At 43.9% G+C, this 22,876-nt stretch overlaps 1 protein-coding gene across 1 annotated transcript in view; it reads left to right on the top strand.

Annotated features, from left to right (window-relative positions):
* The window catches only part of LOC131204617 (serine/threonine-protein kinase 40-like), a 117,355-nt gene that overhangs the window by 93,914 nt on the left and 565 nt on the right, over positions 1–22,876 (top strand). Inside the window, exon 4 of the mRNA XM_058196052.1 lies at positions 22,600–22,713. Coding sequence (XP_058052035.1) covers positions 22,600–22,611 — 12 coding nt within the window. The 3' untranslated portion in view covers positions 22,612–22,713. The remainder of the gene's footprint in view (positions 1–22,599; positions 22,714–22,876) is intronic.

Below are 22,876 nucleotides of genomic sequence, written 5' to 3'. Positions count from 1 at the left end.
TACCAACTAACCCCATCTCTAACCACTCTCCTTCCTACCTATTCCCTCCGCCTTAATACCTATCCCTAGCCCATTCCTACCTATTTCCTCCTACCTATCCGCCTTCCTTCCTCCTTCCTACTTATCCCCTGGCCCTTCCTACCTATTTCCTCCTTCCTACTACCTATCCCACACCCCTTACTACTACCTATCCCACACCCCTTACTACTACCTATCACCTTCACCCTTCCTCCTATGTCTCACCCTCCGCTTCCTACCTATCTCCTCCCTTCCTGCTACCTATCGCAACCCCTTCCTACTACCTAACCCCATCTCTAACCACTCTCCTTCCTTCCTCCTACTACCTAACCTCATCTCTAACCACTCTCCTTCCTTCCTCCTACTATCGCAACCCCTTCCTACTACCAGAGGTGCATTGCTCCCGGTTCTTTTTTCTTTTTGTAATTTTTATTTTATAGAGAAACAAACAAGCTTCTTGTTCTTATCTGCAGCATTTTTTTTTTTGATCCAAGATGGTGCCACCGAAGGCTGCCTCCGTGAAATGCTCTCTAATGGTTTCTTTATGTTTTATGATTCTCTGTGACTCACTACGGATTTCATACTCACAAGGCCATCTGCTAAGAATTAAGCAATGTTTCTTTAAGGAGCAGCTTTCTGTGATCTCACCTCACCCCCACCCCGTCTTTACAAACGTGGAGGAGATTGTAAACACAGGAAGAAGCTATGGATTACCAAAAAAACCAAAGGGAGGAAACGGAGAAGGAGAGGTAAAAGGGCGGGAATTTTAAACAAGCTAAGGAAGAGGGGAAATAGAACTGCTCTGCCTTCAATCTTCCTGACAAATTTACGTTCACTTGCGAACAAGATGGATGAAATACCCCTTTTAAACAGATGCAACTCTGATTTTCACAGCGCAGCTGCCCTATGCTTTATTGAAGCCTGGTTACATGATGATATCGATGATAACAGCATGCAAATTCCAGGGTTTCAGATACCTAGAGCAGACAAAATTGCAGAATCATCAGGTAAAAAGAAGGGAGGAAACGGAGAAGGAGAGGTAAAAGGCGGAATTTTAAACAAGCTAAGGAAGAGGGAAATAGAACTGCTCTGCCTTCAATCTTCCTGACAAATTTACGTTCACTTGCGAACAAGATGGATGAAATACCCTTTTAAACAGATGCAACTCTGATTTTCACAGCACAGCTGCCCTATGCTTTATTGAAGCCTGGTTACATGATGATATCGATGATAACAGCATGCAAATTCCAGGGTTTCAGATACCTAGAGCAGACAAAATTGCAGAATCATCAGGTAAAAAGAAGGGAGGAAACGGAGAAGGAGAGGTAAAAGGCGGAATTTTAAACAAGCTAAGGAAGAGGGAAATAGAACTGCTCTGCCTTCAATCTTCCTGACAAATTTACGTTCACTTGCGAACAAGATGGATGAAATACCCCTTTTAAACAGATGCAACTCTGATTTTCACAGCGCAGCTGCCCTATGCTTTATTGAAGCCTGGTTACATGATGATATCGATGATAACAGCATGCAAATTCCAGGGTTTCAGATACCTAGAGCAGACAAAATTGCAGAATCATCAGGTAAAAAGAAGGGAGGGGATAGGAGTAGGAAGGGAGGAAACGGAGAAGGAGAGGTAAAAGGCGGAATTTTAAACAAGCTAAGGAAGAGGGGAAATAGAACTGCTCTGCCTTCAATCTTCCTGACAAATTTACGTTCACTTGCGAACAAGATGGATGAAATACCCCTTTTAAACAGATGCAACTCTGATTTTCACAGCGCAGCTGCCCTATGCTTTATTGAAGCCTGGTTACATGATGATATCGATGATAACAGCATGCAAATTCCAGGGTTTCAGATACCTAGAGCAGACAAAATTGCAGAATCATCAGGTAAAAAGAAGGGAGGAAACGGAGAAGGAGAGGTAAAAGGCGGAATTTTAAACAAGCTAAGGAAGAGGGAAATAGAACTGCTCTGCCTTCAATCTTCCTGACAAATTTACGTTCACTTGCGAACAAGATGGATGAAATACCCCTTTTAAACAGATGCAACTCTGATTTTCACAGCGCAGCTGCCCTATGCTTTATTGAAGCCTGGTTACATGATGATATCGATGATAACAGCATGCAAATTCCAGGGTTTCAGATACCTAGACCAGACAAAATTGCAGAATCATCAGGTAAAAAGAAGGGAGGAAACGGAGAAGGAGAGGTAAAAGGCGGAATTTTAAACAAGCTAAGGAAGAGGGAAATAGAACTGCTCTGCCTTCAATCTTCCTGACAAATTTACGTTCACTTGCGAACAAGATGGATGAAATACCCCTTTTAAACAGATGCAACTCTGATTTTCACAGCGCAGCTGCCCTATGCTTTATTGAAGCCTGGTTACATGATGATATCGATGATAACAGCATGCAAATTCCAGGGTTTCAGATACCTAGAGCAGACAAAATTGCAGAATCATCAGGTAAAAAGAAGGGAGGAAACGGAGAAGGAGAGGTAAAAGGCGGAATTTTAAACAAGCTAAGGAAGAGGGGAAATAGAACTGCTCTGCCTTCAATCTTCCTGACAAATTTACGTTCACTTGCGAACAAGATGGATGAAATACCCCTTTTAAACAGATGCAACTCTGATTTTCACAGCGCAGCTGCCCTATGCTTTATTGAAGCCTGGTTACATGATGATATCGATGATAACAGCATGCAAATTCCAGGGTTTCAGATACCTAGAGCAGACAAAATTGCAGAATCATCAGGTAAAAAGAAGGGAGGAAACGGAGAAGGAGAGGTAAAAGGCGGAATTTTAAACAAGCTAAGGAAGAGGGAAATAGAACTGCTCTGCCTTCAATCTTCCTGACAAATTTATGTTCACTTGCGAACAAGATGGATGAAATACCCCTTTTAAACAGATGCAACTCTGATTTTCACAGCGCAGCTGCCCTATGCTTTATTGAAGCCTGGTTACATGATGATATCGATGATAACAGCATGCAAATTCCAGGGTTTCAGATACCTAGAGCAGACAAAATTGCAGAATCATCAGGTAAAAAGAAGGGAGGAAACGGAGAAGGAGAGGTAAAAGGCGGAATTTTAAACAAGCTAAGGAAGAGGGGAAATAGAACTGCTCTGCCTTCAATCTTCCTGACAAATTTACGTTCACTTGCGAACAAGATGGATGAAATACCCCTTTTAAACAGATGCAACTCTGATTTTCACAGCGCAGCTGCCCTATGCTTTATTGAAGCCTGGTTACATGATGATATCGATGATAACAGCATGCAAATTCCAGGGTTTCAGATACCTAGAGCAGACAAAATTGCAGAATCATCAGGTAAAAAGAAGGGAGGAGGTTTATGCTTATATTAACAAGAGCTGGTCTCAGGATATAACTATAATATATAAATTCTGTGACTCTCTCTCTTCCTCCTATGTCTCATCTCCGCTTCCTACCTATCCCCTATATTTCCTCCTTCCTACTACCTATCCCCTCCTCCTCCCTACTCACTCTCCTCCTTCCGTATTCCGTCCCTTCCCAACTATCCCTCCTTCCTACCTAATCCTCTCCTTCCTACTACCTATCCCCATCCCTAACACCCTTCCTTCCTCCTACTTATCCCCTGCCTATCTATCCCTTTCCTCCTATGTCTCATCTCCGCTTCCTACCTATCCGCCTTCCTTCCTCCTTCCTACTACCTATTCCCTCCTTCCTACTCCCTATCCCCTCCCTTCCTACCCATCCGCCTTCCTTCCTACCAACTAACCCCATCTCTAACCACTCTCCTTCCTACTACCTATCACCTTCACCCTTCCTCCTACCTATTCCCTCCTTCCTACTACTTATCCTCTTCTCTTCCTCCTATGCCCCTTCCTTACCAATCTCCTCCCTTCCTACCTATCCCCTATATTTCCTCCTACCTATTCCCCACCCCTTACTATCTATCTTTCTTCCTCCTACTTATCCCCTTCCTACTACCTATTCCCTCCGCCTTAATACCTATCCCTTCCTCCTTCCTATCTAAGCCCTCCCTTCCTGCTACCTATCCCTACTACTTCCTACTTACCTATCTCCCTTCTCCTAGCTATTCTCCACCCCTTACTACCTACCCCTTCTTCTTACTTAGCCCCATCTTCTTCCTCCTATGCCCCTTCCTACCTATCCCTCCCTTCATACTATCCCCTCCCTTCCTATTACCTATCTCTCCCTTCCTATCTAAGCCCTCCCTTCCTAGCCCCTCTCCTTCCTTCCTCTTCCCTCCCTTCCTACTACTTATCCTCTCCCTTCCTATTACATTGCCCCTCCTCCTATGTATTCCTCCTCCCTTCCCAACCATCTCTCAACTTCCTACCTCTTCCCTCCCTTCCTACTACCAGAGGTGCATTGCTCCCAGTTCTTTTTTCTTTTTGTAATTTTTATTTTATTTTATAGAGAAACAAAAATCTAGGTAACACATTCATTTTAATAGCAATCCTTCCCAATAGAAATGGACCTTTTGTGCAGCACAAGATTCAGAGAGTCTTTCAAAGGAATGTCAAACTGGCCTCCAACTAACACACTCCAGGCTCTTTTTCATGACTGGAAAACCCACATTTAGAAGGAGGTTGTCAAGGGGTATAGGAAGCACCAGGGAGGCTTCCATCCACAGAGCCCTCTGGAAAAGCCAGGCCAGTTGGCTCCTGTCTGCCCCTCCAGCCAAAAGGACCTTGGAAGGAATGGGTTAAGGAGTAGGAAGGGAGGAAACGGAGAAGGAGAGGTAAAAGGCGGAATTTTAAACAAGCTAAGGAAGAGGGGAAATAGAACTGCTCTGCCTTCAATCTTCCTGACAAATTTACGTTCACTTGCGAACAAGATGGATGAAATACCCCTTTTAAACAGATGCAACTCTGATTTTCACAGCGCAGCTGCCCTATGCTTTATTGAAGCCTGGTTACATGATGATATCGATGATAACAGCATGCAAATTCCAGGGTTTCAGATACCTAGAGCAGACAAAATTGCAGAATCATCAGGTAAAAAGAAGGGAGGAGGTTTATGCTTATATTAACAAGAGCTGGTCTCAGGATATAACTATAATATATAAATTCTGTGACTCTCTCTCTTAAGAGTCTTTACTTATCAACTGTAAACCATTTTACTATCCACGCGAGTTCTCCTCATTTGTACTAATTGCTGTTTATGTCCCTCCACAAGCCTGTGTAAACAAGGCATTAAGAACTCTAGCTGACCCGATTATGGCGGCTGAAACCAAATCCCCCGATTCACTGGCCATTATTTTGGGAGATCTAAACAAAGCAAACTTAAGGAAAGAGCTACCAAAATACTTTTAGCATGTCAATTGTCCCACTAGAGGCAAGAATACTTTAGACCATTGCTACACAACACGAAAAGATGCTTATCAATCGTTACCACGAGCGGCTGTGGGACACTCTGATCATTGCATGATTCACCTTGTACGTCCTTACAGGCAAAGACTTAAAACCACAAAACCAACAATTAAATCAGTGAAGACCTAGACCGAGAAGGCAAAGTTAAAGCTACAGGCTTGCCTTGACTGCACTGATTGGAATGTTTTTGAAAGTACCTCTGCAGACTTAGAGGAACTCACAAGTACTGTAACATCATATGTCAGCGTCTGTGAATACCTATGTGTACTGACCAGGAACTTGCAAATATACAGTAACAACAAACCTTGGTTCACAGCTAAACTTAAGCAGCTATGTCGTTCCAGAAAGGAAGCCTACAGAAAAGGAGATAAAATGCTGTTCAATCAGGCCAGAAATGTATTAACAAGGGAGATCAGAGCAGCAAAAAGAAGCTACTCTGAAAAGCTAAAGAATCTGTTCTCAACAAATGAACCAGCAAACGTGTGGAAAACTTTTAAAAATATCACTGGTTATGACAAACCTCCTTCCCAACCATCTCTCAACTTCCTACCTCTTCCCTCCCTTCCTAGCCCCTCTCCTTCCTACCTATCCTCCCTTCCCAACTATCCCTCCCTTCCTATCTAAGCCCTCCCTTCCTACCTATTCCCCACCCCTTACTATCTATCTTTCTTCCTCCTATGCCCCTTCCTACCTATTCTCCACCCCTTACTATCTATCTTTCTTCCTCCTACCTATCCCACACCCCTTACTACTTATTCTCCTCCCTTCCTACTCCCTATCGCCTTCCTACTCCCTATCGCCTTCCTACTCCCTATCGCCTTCCTACTACCTATCCCCTCCTTCCGTATTCCGTCCCTTCCCAACTATCCCTCCCTTCCTACCTAATCCCTCTCCTTCCTACCTATCCCCATCCCTAACACCCTTCCTTCCTCCTACTTATCCCCTGCCTATCTATCCCCTTTCCTCCTATGTCTCATCTCCGCTTCCTACCCATCCGCCTTCCTTCCTAACCTTCTCTCTTCCTCCTACCTATCCCCTCCCTTCCTACCTATCCCTCCCTTCCTACCAACTAACCCCATCTCTAACCACTCTCCTTCCTACCTATCCCTACTACTTCCTACTTACCTATCTCTCTCCTTCCTACTACTTATCCTCTTCTCTTCCTCCTATGCCCCTTCCTTACCAATCTCCTCCCTTCCTACCTATCCCCTATATTTCCTCCTACCTATTCCCCACCCCTTACTATCTATCTTTCTTCCTCCTACTTATCCCCTTCCTACTACCTATTCCCTCCGCCTTAATACCTATCCCTTCCCCTCCTCTTCCTTCTATGCCCCTTCCTGTTACCTATCCCTACTACTTCCTACTTACCTATCTCCCTTCTCCTACCTATTCTCCACCCCTTACTACCTACCCCTTCTTCTTACTTAGCCCCATCTTCTTCCTCCTATGCCCCTTCCTACCTATCCTCCCTTCCTACTACCTATCCCCCTCCTTCCTTCCTATTCCCTCCCTTCATACTATCCCCCTCCTTCCTATCTAAGCCCTCCCTTCCTAGCCCCTCTCCTTCCTTCCTCTTCCCTCCCTTCCTACTACTTATCCCTCTCCCCTTCCTATTACATTGCCCCCTCCCCTCCCTATGTATTCCTCCCTCCCCTTCCCAACCATCTCTCAACTTCCTACCTCTTCCCCTCCCCTTCCTACTACCAGAGGTGCATTGCTCCCGGTTCTTTTTTTCTTTTTTTGTAATTTTTATTTTATTTTATAGAGAAACAAACAAGCTTCTTGTTCTTATCTGCAGCATTTTTTTTTTTGATCCAAGATGGTGCCACCGAAGGCTGCCTCCGTGAAATGCTCTCTAATGGTTTCTTTATGTTTTATGATTCTCTGTGACTCACTACGGATTTCATACTCACAAGGCCATCTGCTAAGAATTAAGCAATGTTTCTTTAAGGAGCAGCTTTCTGTGATCTCACCTCACCCCCACCCCGTCTTTACAAACGTGGAGGAGATTGTAAACACAGGAAGAAGCTATGGATTACCAAAAAAACCAAAGGGAGGAAACGGAGAAGGAGAGGTAAAAGGGCGGGAATTTTAAACAAGCTAAGGAAGAGGGGAAATAGAACTGCTCTGCCTTCAATCTTCCTGACAAATTTACGTTCACTTGCGAACAAGATGGATGAAATACCCCTTTTAAACAGATGCAACTCTGATTTTCACAGCGCAGCTGCCCTATGCTTTATTGAAGCCTGGTTACATGATGATATCGATGATAACAGCATGCAAATTCCAGGGTTTCAGATACCTAGAGCAGACAAAATTGCAGAATCATCAGGTAAAAAGAAGGGAGGAGGTTTATGCTTATATTAACAAGAGCTGGTCTCAGGATATAACTATAATATATAAATTCTGTGACTCTCTCTCTTAAGAGTCTTTACTTATCAACTGTAAACCATTTTACTATCCACGCGAGTTCTCCTCATTTGTACTAATTGCTGTTTATGTCCCTCCACAAGCCTGTGTAAACAAGGCATTAAGAACTCTAGCTGACCCGATTATGGCGGCTGAAACCAAATCCCCCGATTCACTGGCCATTATTTTGGGAGATCTAAACAAAGCAAACTTAAGGAAAGAGCTACCAAAATACTTTTAGCATGTCAATTGTCCCACTAGAGGCAAGAATACTTTAGACCATTGCTACACAACACGAAAAGATGCTTATCAATCGTTACCACGAGCGGCTGTGGGACACTCTGATCATTGCATGATTCACCTTGTACGTCCTTACAGGCAAAGACTTAAAACCACAAAACCAACAATTAAATCAGTGAAGACCTAGACCGAGAAGGCAAAGTTAAAGCTACAGGCTTGCCTTGACTGCACTGATTGGAATGTTTTTGAAAGTACCTCTGCAGACTTAGAGGAACTCACAAGTACTGTAACATCATATGTCAGCGTCTGTGAATACCTATGTGTACTGACCAGGAACTTGCAAATATACAGTAACAACAAACCTTGGTTCACAGCTAAACTTAAGCAGCTATGTCGTTCCAGAAAGGAAGCCTACAGAAAAGGAGATAAAATGCTGTTCAATCAGGCCAGAAATGTATTAACAAGGGAGATCAGAGCAGCAAAAAGAAGCTACTCTGAAAAGCTAAAGAATCTGTTCTCAACAAATGAACCAGCAAACGTGTGGAAAACTTTTAAAAATATCACTGGTTATGACAAACCTCCTTCCCAGGCTGAAGGAAATCAACAACTAGCAGATGACCTGAACGTGTTTTACTGCAGGTTTGAATGGAAACTACAGCCACCTATCTCCACAACCCCCATCTCAGACACATCAACAACAGCCAAACCTCCTACAACTGACCCCATCCCATTGGGTTCCCGACCCCTAGTGATCACAGAAAAGGAAGTGCAAGACCTATTTCACAGACAAAAGCCAGGAAAAGCTTTTTTTTTTATTGAAAGAGTTTTAAAAAAAACAAAGACATTTCCCCCCCTTTTTTCCCCCCTCCCTCCCAAAAAACCCCCTTCCCCCCCCCCCCGGCTTCCCGGGTCAATCACAAGGTATTGTTATACATAAACCAAACATAGAATAAAATTTTCCCTTCCAATCCAATTAACCACATCCAAAGCTTTTCATCTCCCAACCCCTCCCATTACATAAAATAACTTTCTAATTATTCAAAGGCAATCTGATATTTCTTAATCTGATATCTATTTTGTAGATAATCAATCCATTTTTTCCATTCAATTAAATATCTTTCCTGCGTATTGTCTTTTAAAAAAGCTGAGATTTTAGCCATCTCAGCCAAATTAATGACTTTCAGTATCCATTCTTCTATTGTAGGTACCTCTTCTTTCTTCCAGTATTGTCCAATCAACAGTCTTGCTGCTGTTATTAAATTCAGAATCAGTTTAGTCTCAATCCCTGTACAATCCGTTATAATTCCCAAAAGGAAAAATTGTGGCAGGAACTTTATCTTCTTCTTCAGTACATTTTGAATAATCCACCAAATTCTTATCCAAAAGACCTTAATTTTCTTGCAAGTCCACCAAATATGAAAATATGTAGCGTCATCACAATCACACCTCCAACATTTCGCTTGGATATTAGGATACATACGTGATAATTTTTTGGGATCTAAGTGCCATCTATAAAACATCTTATAAAAATTTTCCCTTAAATTCTGTGCTTGTGTAAACTTAACATTTCTAACCCAGATTTTCTCCCATGTTTCCAACATTATTGGTTCCTGAATATTCTGTGCCCATTTTATCATACAGTCTTTTACCAAATCCTTTTCCGAATCTATTTCAAGCAACACATTATACAATCTCTTTATATGCTCCTGGGTCTGATTTCTAATTTGCTTTATTAAATTTTCCTCCCTTTGCATTATACCAATTTTTTGATCTTCTTTCCATCTAGCACTTATTTGCCCATATTGAAACCAAGTATAATTCCTCCCTTCTTCATTTAATACCTGTAATGATTTTAATTGCAATCTACCTCCTTCAGCATACAAAAGTTCTTTATAAGTAATCATTTCCTGTTTCTGTTCTATATTTATATTCTCTATTGCATGTCTGGGGCTCGCCCATATAGGAATCTTATAATCTAATTTATAAGAATATTTTTTTCCAGACCCGCAAAAGAGCACTTCTCAACACATGATTCTTAAAAGCCCTATCCACTTTTTTTTCATAAAATAAATACGCATGCCATCCATAAAACAAGTCATAACCTTCTATATTCAAAATTCTTTCCTCCGTTAAATTAAACCAGTCACTTATTACTGAAAGGGCTACTGCTTCATAATATAGTTTAAAGTTAGGCATTTTTAAGCCACCTCTTTCCCGTGAGTCCTGTATTATTTTCATTTTAACCCTCGCCTTTTTACCCTGCCATATAAATTTATTAATCCCAATCTGCCAATCTTCCAAATTTTTATCCTTTTTAATTATTGGTATCATCTGGAACAGAAACAAAAATCTAGGTAACACATTCATTTTAATAGCCGCAATCCTTCCCAATAGCGATAACTGCAATTTTTTCCAGACACTCATATCATTCTGAACTTTTTGCCATAGCAAGTCATAATTATTCTTATAAAGTTTCTTGTTCGATGAGCTAATATAAACCCCTAAGTATTTAATCTTTTTTACCACCTCAAATCCTGTCATTTCCTCTAGTTTTTGTTTCTGTTGTATAGACATATTTTTAATTATCACTTTTGTTTTATTCTGATTTATTTTAAATCCTGATACCTTTCCATATTTATCAATTACTTCCAACAAAAATCTACTTGAATTTATAGGATTTGATAAAGTAACCACTACATCATCTGCAAAAGCTCTAACTTTGTACTCATATTGTCTAATCTTAATTCCCTCTATTTTCGTTAATTCTCGTATTTTATCTAATAATGGTTCCAGAGTCAAAACAAACAATAGTGGTGATAAGGGACATCCCTGTCTCGTTCCTTTCGCAATCTTAATAACTTCTGTCAAACTACCATTTATTATAATCTGAGCTGTTTGCTCTCCATAAATCGCTTTAATTATTCTAACAAAACAATCTCCAAATTGCATTTTCTCTATTAATTTAAATAAAAAATCCCAATGCAATCGATCAAAGGCTTTCTCTGCATCCAAAAAAATAAGTGCTGCTGAAGTATTCTTCTTTTCCAAATATTCCAATATATTAATAATCTGTCTAACATTATTCCTCATCTGCCTCCCTTTTATAAAACCAGATTGATCAGTATGAATTCTTTGTTGTAAAACTAACATTAATCTATTTGCTATTATTTTTACAAAAATCTTATAATCATTATTTAAAAGTGAAATCGGCCTGTAGTTACCGGGTTTAGAGCAATCTTGCTCCTCTTTTGGTATCAGTGAAATAAAAGATGTTTTCCATGACGGGGGTATTCCCACTCCTAGTTGTATCTGATTAAATAATTCTTTAAGTGGGCCTAATATTTCATCCTGTATTTTTTTATAATAACTTGCTGTAAGACCATCTGTACCAGGGGTTTTCCCCATTTTTAATTGTTTAATTGCCTCCACTATTTCTCCAGTAGCTATCGGCCGATTCAGCTCCTCCCTCTGTTCTAATGTTAGAATATTAACCTTATAATCTTTCAAATAATCCTAAATGTCCCTATTCAATATTTTGTCTTTTGCATATAGAGCAGTGTAAAATTCTGAGAATGCCTTTTTAATTTTATCCTGTTGATATATCTCTTTGCCTTTATATTCTATTTTTTGTATGACACGTGCTTTCTGTTTTTTCCTTAAGTTATATGCCAACCATCTCCCAGGTTTATTTGCATTACAAAAGGTATTATGTTTAGCATATTGTATATTCGTTGCCACCTGGTCTGCCATTAACATATTAAATTGACTCTGTAATATTTTTATAGCCTCTTTAAGTTTGTGATCTTGTGGATTTTGAATTAATAACTGTTGCTTCCTTTGAATTTCTTCTTCCAAGTACCTACGCTGCCTTTGTTTATTATTCCTTTGCCTATTGTCCAAGTAAATCAATATCCCTCTAATAAAAGCTTTACTCGCCTCCCACACAGTTCCTATAGATGTCCCTTTGTGCATATTAAAATCAAAAAATTCTTTCAACTGTTTCTTACAATAATTTACATTATCCTCATATCTAAACAGATTTTCATTCAACCTCCATGTTCTACCACCTTTTTTCCCTTGTAATAATTCCATCCATACTGGGCTATGGTCAGTTAAACACCTCGGAAATATCTTCATTTTCTTCACCCTAGAAGGCAAGTCATTAGAAATTAAAATAAAATCAATACGTGAGAAAGATTGGTGCCTATCGGGAAAAAAAGTAAAATCTCTCTCATCTGGATTCCGTAACCTCCATATATCTCTAAACTCAAAGTCTTCCATCATTTCAAAAAAGGATTTTGGTAGTTTTGCATGTATAGGTATCTTCTTGGAAGAGGTTCTCTTATCACTTCTTGTATCAATTACTCCATTCCAGTCTCCTAATAAAATAAACGAACTATAATCCCAGAGGATCAACCTCTCGTGTAACATTTTATAAAACTTTTCTTGTTGCTGATTAGGTGCATAAATACCTATCAGCAAAGTCTTTTTTGCATCTATCACCAGTTCAACAGCAATAAATCTTCTTTGAATATCTGCCTCAATTAACTTAGCTGGTATATCCTTCCTGATATATACAACAATTCCATGCTTCTTTTCCAAAGCTGATGCAACAAAATGTTTACCTAATTTTGAGTTAATTAAGTATTTTTGGTCTGATAATTTTATATGTGTCTCTTGCAGGCAAATCACATCATTTTAAAATTGTTTCAAGTAGTGAAATATTTTCCTTCTTTTCTGAGCTGAATTCAAGCCATTAACATTCCATGACAAAATTCTATTTGCCATTACTGGCCTCCTGAAGCTTTGAAGCAAACAACGGAAGATCCTCCTCCAGTATCTTCCGTCTAGCTCCTCCCACAGCTTCCATACTGGGATCCTGACTTTTACTTTGAGACTGTTGCTCTTCTTTACGCTTAAGAGCTCCTCTTTTCACCCTTTGCTCTTGTGGTTCCTCTGATGCTGGCAGCAATGAAGGCTCTTGGATCACCACGCCTTCTTGAATCTCTTGAAGTTTTTCTATCACTTCTATTTCGACTTTCAAAACTGTAGAAAGAAAATCCTTTGCCTTTAAAACAGTGTCAATTCTATATCTCCTTCCTTGATAAAATACTGTCAGTCCAACTGGCACCTCCCATCTGAATTGAATCTGATGTTTTTTAAGTTCTTGTGTAAAAAAAACAAATTCCTTCCTATCTCTTAACATCTTGGAAGGAATCTCTTTCAGCACCTTCCGCTCCTGTTCTCCAATTTTTAAAGTTGTCTGATATGAAACTTGCAGAATCTGATTTCTCATAGTCCTTTTCACAAAATAAACCACAATGTCCCGAGGAAGCTTTCTCTGTCTTGCGATCCAGGAGTTAACTCTATATATTTTATCAATTTGGTAAGCTACCTCTTGGGGTTCCACTTCAATAAATTCAGCCAATGCTTCTGATATAATTTTCTTAAGTCTTCTCCTCGCTGTTCTTGCATACCACGGATTCTAAGAGCTCCTTCCATAAGTTTATATTGTAATATCACAACCTGATCTTCATTTTGATCCACTTTTTTCTGAACACCTTTCATTTTGTCTTCTAAATGCTTATTTAACTGAGAGATCTGTTGCATTTCCTCTTCCAATCCCTCAATTTTTTTACTCAATCCTTGAACTGCCATGAGAATATCTTCTCTTATTTTTGCATTAAAATTCTCCATCATCTCTTTTTGCCTATCTTCAGAAAGTTTTAATTGTACTTTCAATATATCCTCAAGACTTGGTTCAGATCCCCTTCTTCCAGAAGGCTTTAAAGGTTTAGCTGCCATTCTGTCTTCAAAAGAATCAGGAATTTAAACTTAACAACTTTCCTTTACTCCTTTCAGTATAAGAGAACTCCGTTTGTAACAATCCACAAATAACGCTACTTTGTTGTACTAAAAAATTTTACTTTCACTTTCAGACACCATTTTAAAAGTCAATTAATCAGAGACAAAGAAAGGTTTCAGGTTTCAAAAAGGGAGTCGGTATACTTGCCGTGTTGATTCTACATCAAAAGATCGAACGCTTGTGAAATTCCCGTCTGCTTAGAAAATCAATCAATTTAATAAGTCCTTTTGAGCAGAAATGACCCCCTACTCCTTTTTCCTGAAACAAAACAGGAGCGCGTTTGAAGTTGGAGATAGTGGAGTTCGGTGGGATCATAAATCCAGGAAAATTCGCTCTTAAGAGCAAACCCCCTGTCTAGATCTACCACTTTTCCACAACTCTGCATAACCCTCTTATGCCCAAAGGGTATGCTAAGCTCAGTGAACAGTGATTTATACTGTTTCACTGACGTTTACGATCTTCTAACGCGGAGTGCCCTGTTAGAGCACCCGGCAGGAGCGGTGACGTCACTGGAGCCTCCAAAAGCCAGGAAAAGCTTTTGTCAAGATAACTCCTTCTTGCTTAAAAGTCTGTGCTGATTAATTGGCCCCCCTCTTCACCCATATCTTCAATAAATCATAAGAGATGGGCTATGTTCCTGCTTGCTTCAAACGCTCTATTATCATCCCAGTGCCAAAGAAGCCCACCATCAAGGAACTGAACGACTACAGACCAGTTGCTCTAACATCTGTAGCTATGAAAACCTTTGAAAGGCTAGTGCTGCCCCCCTTGAAAACCATCACGAATCCGGCATACCGAGCAAATAGATCAACAGATGATGCTCTGCATTATGGCTCTGCATTACATCCTACAACATCTTGAATCTCCAAAGACTTAGGCAAGGGTCCTCTCTGTAGACTTTAGTTCAGCATTCAACCCCATCATTCCAGACATTCTTCTAAGTAAGCTAAACCAGCTAGCGGTACCTGAACACACTTCTAAGTGGATCAGAACAGAACAGAAGAGAATAAAACAGAATAGAATTTCTTTGGCCAAGTGTGATTGGACACAGAAGGAATTCGTCTTGATGCATATGCTCTCAGGGTACATAAAAGAAAAGATACCTTCATCAAGATACAACACTTAATGATAGTAGGATATCCGTAGTGAGTCTCAGGGAATAATTAGAAATAAAGAAACCATTAGAGAGCATTTCACCGAGGCAGTCTTCGGCGGCGACATCTTGGATAAAAAAAAAATGCTGCAGGCAAGAACCAGAAGCGTGTTTGTTTGTCTATAAAATAAAAACAAATTACAAAAAAAACCAAAAACAAAAACCGGGAGCAAGGCACCCCTGGTAGTAGGAAGGGGAGGGGAATAGATAAAGGGGAGATGACAGTTGGGAAGGGGAAAGAGGAGTACATAGGGAGGGGAGGACGCTAGGTAGTAGGAAGGGGAGGGGGATTGGTAATAGGAAGGGGATAAGGAGTAGGAAGGGAGGGGATAGGTAGTAGGAAGGGAGGGGATAGGTAGTAGGAAGGGATAGGTAGCAGGAAGGGGAGAGGGGAGGAGAGGGGAAGGGGATAGGTAGTAAGAAGGAGGAATAGGCAGTAAGGGGTGGGAAATACGTAGGTGGAAATGGAGTGGATAGGTAGGAAGGGAGGGGTTAGAGATGCGGTTAGGTAGTAGGAAGGGAGGATAGGTAGTAGGAAGGAATGGGTTAAGGAGTAGGAAGGAGGGGTTAGGGATGGAGATAGGTAGTAGGAAGGAGAGGGAATAGGTAGGCAGGGTAGGGATAGTTGGGAAGGGAAGAGGAGTACATAGGGAGGGGAGGAGAGGGGAAGGGGATAGGTAGTAGGAAGGGGATAAGGAGTAGGAAGGAGAATAAGTAGTATAAGGGGTGGGGATAGGTAGTAAGGAATAGGTAGTAAGAAGGAGGGAATAGGTAGTAGGAAGGGAGGATAGGAAGGAGGATAGGTAGTAGGAAGGGGATAAGGAGTAGGAAGGGAGGGTGATACGTAGTAGGAAGGAGGATAGGTAGTAAGGGAATAGGTAGTAAGGGGCGGAATAGGTAGTAGTAAGGGAATAGGTAGTAAGGGGAGGGAGATAGCGAGTGGTATGGGAGGGGGATAGGAAGGGAGGATAGGAAGGAGGAAGGGATAGGTAGTAGTAAGGGAGGAGATGGCGAGTGGTATGGGAGGATAGGTAGTAGGAAGGAGGGGTTAGAGATGCGGTTAGGTAGTAGGAAGGAGGGTGATACGTAGTAGGAAGGAGGGTGATACGTAGTAGGAAGGGGATACTACCTATCCCCCCCTTCCTACTACGTATCACCCTCCCCTTCCTATCCATTCCCCTTGCTCCTACCTGTCCTCTATTCCATTCCTATTACATCCCCCTCTCACATTTACTACCTATCCCCCTTCCTAATTGCCCCTCCCTCCCATACTACTACCTATTCTTCTCCCTTCCTATTGCCTATCCCCTCCCTCCCTTCCTACTACCGAGCCCTTTCCCCTCCTATCCCCCTTCTCTTCCTATTACCTTCTCCATGTCCCCTCCTCTCACTTACCTCTGATAACCTGCATGAATGAAAAGATTAGAATTCCCCCCTTCTTAATTGCCCCTCCCTCCCCCTCCCCCTTCCTCCCCTACAGTGGCTACTCCTCCCAATCCCCCTCCCCCTCCTACTTCACTTACCTCTGATAACCTGCATGAATGAAAAGATTAGAATTCCCCCCTTCCTAATTCCACTCCTCCCTCCCTCCCCTCCCTCCCTAAAGTGGCTACTCCTCCCTATCCCCTCCCCTCCTACTTCACTTACCTCTGATAACCTGCATGGATTAAAGATTAGAAATCCCCTTCCTAATTGCCCCTCCCTCCCTCCCCTCCCTCCCTACAGTGGCTACTCCTCCATACCCCTCCTCCTCATACTTCACTTACCTCTGATAACCTGCATGGGTGAAAAGATTAGAAATCCCCCCTTCCTAATTGTCCCTCCCTCCTCCTCTCCACTTCCCCCCCCCTACAGCGGCTACTCCTCCCTATCCCCCTCAAAATAAAATTTATTTTGTCTTCCCTTCCCACCCTCTCCCCACCCCTTGGTTCTGATTTTAACCTCACCTCTCCCTCAACCTCACCCTCACCTCTCCTTCAACCTCACCTCTCCCTTTCACCATCGCCCCCACCTCGCCCAATCTCTCAGCCTCACTTACCCCTAAGCGTTGGCTACCAAAGAGTGCAGGAGCCCCACTGAAGAGCATCTGCCCTCCAGGAAGGCATCTTCACTCTGATGACTGAGAACTCTCAGTAACTGACCCTTTAGCCTGCAAGGATGAAGTCATAAAGCCACCAGAATCCCCAAGGAGATGACCTGCCTCCCTTATTATAGGGCAGCCCTTTAATTCCCCCCTTCCTAACTGTCCCACCTTTCCCCTCCCCCATTCTCCCCTACAGTTGCTACTCCTCCCTCTCCGCCTCCTACTTCACTTACCTCTGATAACCTGCATGGATGAAAAAATTAGAATTCCCCCCTTCCTAATTGTCCCTACCTATCCTTCTTCTTCCATTCTCTTCTCTCTCCTCCCCCCCTTCATACACCCTTCCTCCTCCCTCCCCCTCCCTTTCCGCCCCATTCTGTTCCCCCTCAGTCCCTGGCTATCCCTCCCTTCCTCTCTCCTCCCCTCCCCCTCCCCTTTTTAACATTTATTTTGTCTTCCCCTTCCCCACCCTCTACCCCACCTCCTGGTCCTGATTCTTAACCTCACCCTCCCTATCACCCTCTCCCTCAACCTCAACCTCACCCTCTCCCTTTCACCATCGCCCCCACCCTCGCCTAATCTCTCAGCCTCACTTACCCCCTAAGCGTTGGCTTCCAAAAGAGGGCAGGTTCCCCAGAGTGCAGGAGCCCCACTGAAGAGCATCTGCCCTCCAGGAAGGCATCTTCACTCTGATGACTGAGAACTCTCAGTAACTGACCCTATAGCCTGCAAGGATGAAGTCATAAAGGCACCAGAATCCCCAAGGAGATGACCTGCCTCCCTTATTAAAGGGCACCCACCGGCCCTCCACTTTGGTGACCTACCCCTATGCCAGACAAAGGTCTCTAGGAAGCCACCCAACCGATCCCTAAAGCTGCCTGGCTGTCATTTTGTGCACAGAAAGCATAGCTCTTTGGATGTGGATTGCCTCTTTTTACAGAATGTTACGCTTGATAGGAAAAATGGAATTATTTTTTGGCGGGTTATAGCTAAATAGTAAAAATCTGAATTTAACCATTGATCCGAATACCTTCGGAGAATATTGACTAACCATTGTGGCCTCTGGTCTGATGGAATGTGAAAAGAAAAGGCTGCTGAGGATGCATCTGTCCACTTGGTTCAATGGAACTATGAGGCGAGGGGGACTGTATGCAGTGGTGGGATTCAAATAATTGAACAACCGGTTCTGTGCCCTAATGAGCATTTTAAGTATAAAAATGGATATCAAGTTTTAGTTTTGGGGAATGTCTTCCTTTAGAGCATGTGGTGGTCGGGGGTGGGGGGGAGAGGTTTCGGATAATTCAGCGCCTGATGCCCAGATGCCCTCACTTATCTTTCTGTACATTTGACTCATACCATGGACAGTACAAATCTTATGATCTGAGTTACGGTTATAGCGAATAGCCGACTTAACAGTATCAGAATGAGGATGGTATATATTTTTCGTCGTTTGTCCTGAGAGCATCTACCAGTCAGGGCAACAGTGTAGTGTTGAAAAATGAATAAAAGTAGTAAAAACAGTCAAAGTCGGGCTCTAAGAGGCTCCCGATCATCTGAAGCATCAAAAGAACACACCCACCCTGTAATTCCCTTAGTCATGGCCGAATCAGAAACCTCTGGCTGGCAGGACCCAACTTTCCTTCCCAATAGAAATGGACCTTTTGTGCAGCACAAGATTCAAAGAGTCTTTCAAAGGAATGTCAAACTGGCCTCCAACTAACACACTCCAGGCTCTTTTTCATGACTGGAAAACCGACATTTAGAAGGAGGTTGTCAAGGGGTATAGGAAGCACCAGGGAGGCTTCCATCCACAGAGCCCTCTGGAAAAGCCAGGCCAGTTGGCTCCTGTCTGCCCCTCCAGCCAAAAGGACCTTGGAAGGAATGCATGGGGGGGGGGACATCAGTTTGAGATCCTAAGAGGGGCTGCCAGATCCCCCCCTCCCCATGGACTTTCTCCCCCACAACTGGTGGGGAAGGAAGGAAGGAAGGAGTGAGACTTAACAGGAGAAGTGGGAAACGACGGATATCACAGGAGATCTTTATCGTGAAGATACCGAAGTTCTCCGAAGAAAGGAGCAGAAAGCGGAGGAGAAACGGCCAAACGTTATTCCGGGGATCTTCATTGGGGGCTGCTTTCCGCGGAAAAGAGGGGTCCTGACCCACATAAAGAAAGGGAGGGAGGGAGGGAGGGAGGAAGAAAGAAAGAAAGAAAGAAAGAAAGAAAGAAAGAAAGAGATTCCGACACAATGGGGGTTCAAATCCAAAGGGGCTGACTCGTCCAGACATTCTGAAGAAGAGAGAAAGACGCGTGTTTAAAGGAAGGAAATCGCGGTTTTCTTCGGCAAAGCGTAGCGGCGCCTTTCCCGAGAGAGCCGGCAGGATTAGATCCCTGCAGATCCTCTCCGCCTCTTCCTGGATGAGCGGAGGGCTTTCCGTAGCTTCCCTTCGGATTAGGGGGGTTTCTGTGAAGCCCCAAGTAATCCCTGGCTACGGGGTGCCCTTGTGAAAGGAAGTGTGTGTGTGTGTGTGTGTGTGTGTGTGTGTCCCCGTGTCCTTCGGTCCGTCCCGGCCAGATGCTTCTTCCAGCCCCAGAAGAGCAACGGGGGTTCTGAATTGGGGGGAGGAAGCGTTGATCTCGGACTTTGGAGGTGGGAAGGGCCAGAGCTAGCGGCAGCACCAATGGGAATTCTCCCTGCTTGAGCGTCATCGGTCTCCGGGCAGAGTCCTCTGGGACTTCACCTGAAGGAGGAGAGAGAGAGTTCTGCGGAGAGAGAGAGGGGGGCGGGTCTTGACCTGAAGAACCGCGCGGAACTCTCTCCAGCATTGGCTGAAGTCAAGGGAAACTCTGCCCGGAGACCGATTATGCTGCCGAAGGGAGAATTCCTATCGGTCCTCCTGTTCTTTCTGGACGCTCCCAATTCCGAAGTTTGAGGAAGCCCCGTTCTGGGCTAGGCAGCCTTTCTGCAATTCCTGCGCTTTGCGGAGAGAGGGAACCGGCGGGAAATTCCTCTGCCTGAGCTAAAATGGTCTATGGGATCTTGAGACAGATGTTTTCTCGGGGGGGGGACCCTCAGGAGGGGAAGGGCCAGGCGGGGCCAGGCAAGGGAGGTCAGGAGGTGGGGCCAGGCCGAGGCAATTCAGCCGGTTCCCGGAACTGCTCATACAATTAACAACCGGTTCTAGCAAACGGGGGAGAACCGGCTGAATCCCACCACTGACTGTATGTCAGGAGAGGAACAAGTGGGAAGGAACTCCTAAGGAGGGCATGTGATCGAACAGGAGAGAGAGCTGAGCAAGGAGCTGAGGAAGGAATAGGAATCAAACTCCAAAACCCCCATGGAAGAAGGAATGAGTCAGACAGAATTGCTGAGGATGAAAGCAGAAAGCAGCCTGATGAAAGAAGGGAAGGATTGAGGAAGGAGAAGAGCGAGAGAGCCATGGTGGCGGGAAGCTCGTGAGATGATCCTTAAAAAAGAGAGAAGGGAGAAAAGGAGCAATGGGTGCAACTGGGGGGAAGAAGTAGCCACATTTTGCCAGGATGGAAAAATGGGGGGGGGGAATGCAAATCGCATTGGTATTGGTGAGCTGGAGGGAGCCTTCCTTTTCCCTGCTTCCCTTCCCCCCTCCCCCCCCCTCCCCGTCTCTCTCATTCTTTCTCTGAATAGGTCCCTTACTTGCCTCGTGGCTCTACTGCTTTCTACATTGTCTCTGAAGGCCCTGATTCAGGCCAGGGGCTTGATTGCTGGAATTGTAGCTCTCCAGGGAAGTTTGCCCTCCAAACAGAATGCAAAGCAAACGGGTGGGGCCAGGGGTCCCGTTCTTCTTCCAGAGAAGGTGCCTCTGATGATGCTGGGAAACCCGTAAATCCAGGGGGAAAACTCATTTTCCACACATGATCAAACAGGGTGGAAAGCTGGTTTGAAATCTTGGAGCACTCCGCATTTCTGCTGCCGCTGCCGCTGCCTTGGAGCCGAACCGCGGCCCATTCTTGCACCGACCGTTATCCTCGGCCTTATGAACCTCCAATTCAAGTCTTTATTGTCAGTGCACAACAGATGTACGATGAGACTGAACCTGCTCCAAAAGCCGAGCTGGCTAGAAGAAAGTCACAATTAAACCAGTTGTGGACTGTTTTTTCCAATCAGGCGAAAGCTAAGACGAAACAAGACAAGTGTGAGTTGCAGATCAGTAGCAAATGAGCTTTGCATCTTGGCTGTGGGCCATACAACAAAGCAAATGTTTGCATTTGTTAGGCACAACCAGACCCAGAGCAGAGATCCAAACTTGGAGAATATCCGGCATACGTTTGGGTCATTGCTGTCTCGTGCAGGCACTCGTATAGAACTCAGCTGTGTCTTTTCTGTCCCTAAAGAATTACATTCAGAGATTAGAAGGGCTGAGACTACGCCTCATTGTGGTGGTGTCCCACATGAGGGCTGAGAAGAAGCTATCAAAGCACCGCAACCTGAACTCCTGCCTTCGGTGCCCTTGCTCAGCTGCCCTTGGTGACTTTGGAGCAGTGATCAGATCCGCTATTCCTTGCAAGCTCTTGGGTTTTGCCAGGCCTCCAAAACACTACTCCATTAAACTGAGTATTCCTAGGATGGTGATCTTTGTGCTTTAGGGTTCAATGTGCATATGTGTGCCTGGGTATCATTTTTCTGCAGGTGATGCTCTTGTGCTCTGCCTGGTGCATTTTGTTGCCACAATGAAGTCCTTAGAAGAGATTACACAGGCAATCTTTTTGTGCACCGGTGTCCTCAGACTGGCCGATTAGCGTATGAGGCTGTTTGTATGTGTTCTTTCCAAGCCAAAGCTTTCCTTGCCTTTCTCCCCAGGAGTCTTTGGTACGGAGACTGGCAAGCTCTTCCATGAGCTCATGGCCCTCTTGGTTGAAGTATCACAGCCTTTGGGGAGATTCCTTCAGCCCCCTGCCATTGGGGTGGGTCTCCTCAATTTCTGTTGGCTGTAGCAGCATTGGTCGCAGCTGGCGTTTCAAGCCTGCTGATAAGTGGAGACCAGCGGAAGTCTCCCAAAAGGAGGAGTTCATCCGTTCCGCACATTCAATGGCTTTAGTAGTACTTCCCCTGTTCCTCTTGGGGCTTCTGCCATGGGTGGGCAGCCCTGGGTGCCTGGGGCCTGAAATGGTTCACAATCACTTGGCTGAAATCATCTTTGGAATGCAGTGAGGGGAGGGAGACCTCGTGCATTGGGTCCTTCCTACCTTTCTCACTCTGACCATTATAAGCTACTGGGGCCTCCTGCCAGTCTTCTCCGGTTGCCTCCTAGGCAACAGCTCTTTGCCCCCTTCTCCCAAAGTCAGCCGTTAGCAAGAAACGGTGTGCAAATCTATGAGTTTCTTCTGTGTGGTACAAAAAGGTAGTGGTGAGAGGAAAAGCCCTTTGAGAAAGTGAATTGAGCTTAAAGCAGTGTCTGCCTTTCCTTTGCAGAGCTCAGAATGAAGCGACGAGCCCCCGATAGAGGTGGTGGGGAAACATCAGCCAAGGTCCTCTGCCCAGGGATTTCCGGCAGTAGCACCAAAAGAGCCGGGCCTTTCATTCTTGGTGAGTAAGAAGGGATTCTTGCCCCCTGGGAGACTGTACGGAAAGATCGTCAGGCATGCAGAAGGCTTCCTTTGCATAATGAGTTCTGCCACCAAACAGGATGAAATTCCTGGTCCCCGACAGACCATATATTCAGCCAGGCTGCAGCACTGCAGAACTCCTT

Source organism: Ahaetulla prasina, chromosome 10, assembly GCF_028640845.1.
Source record: "Ahaetulla prasina isolate Xishuangbanna chromosome 10, ASM2864084v1, whole genome shotgun sequence".
Classification (NCBI taxonomy): domain Eukaryota; kingdom Metazoa; phylum Chordata; class Lepidosauria; order Squamata; family Colubridae; genus Ahaetulla; species Ahaetulla prasina.
The sequence above is the reverse complement of the archived record's forward strand: the minus strand, read 5'-3'. Positions and strand labels throughout refer to the sequence as shown.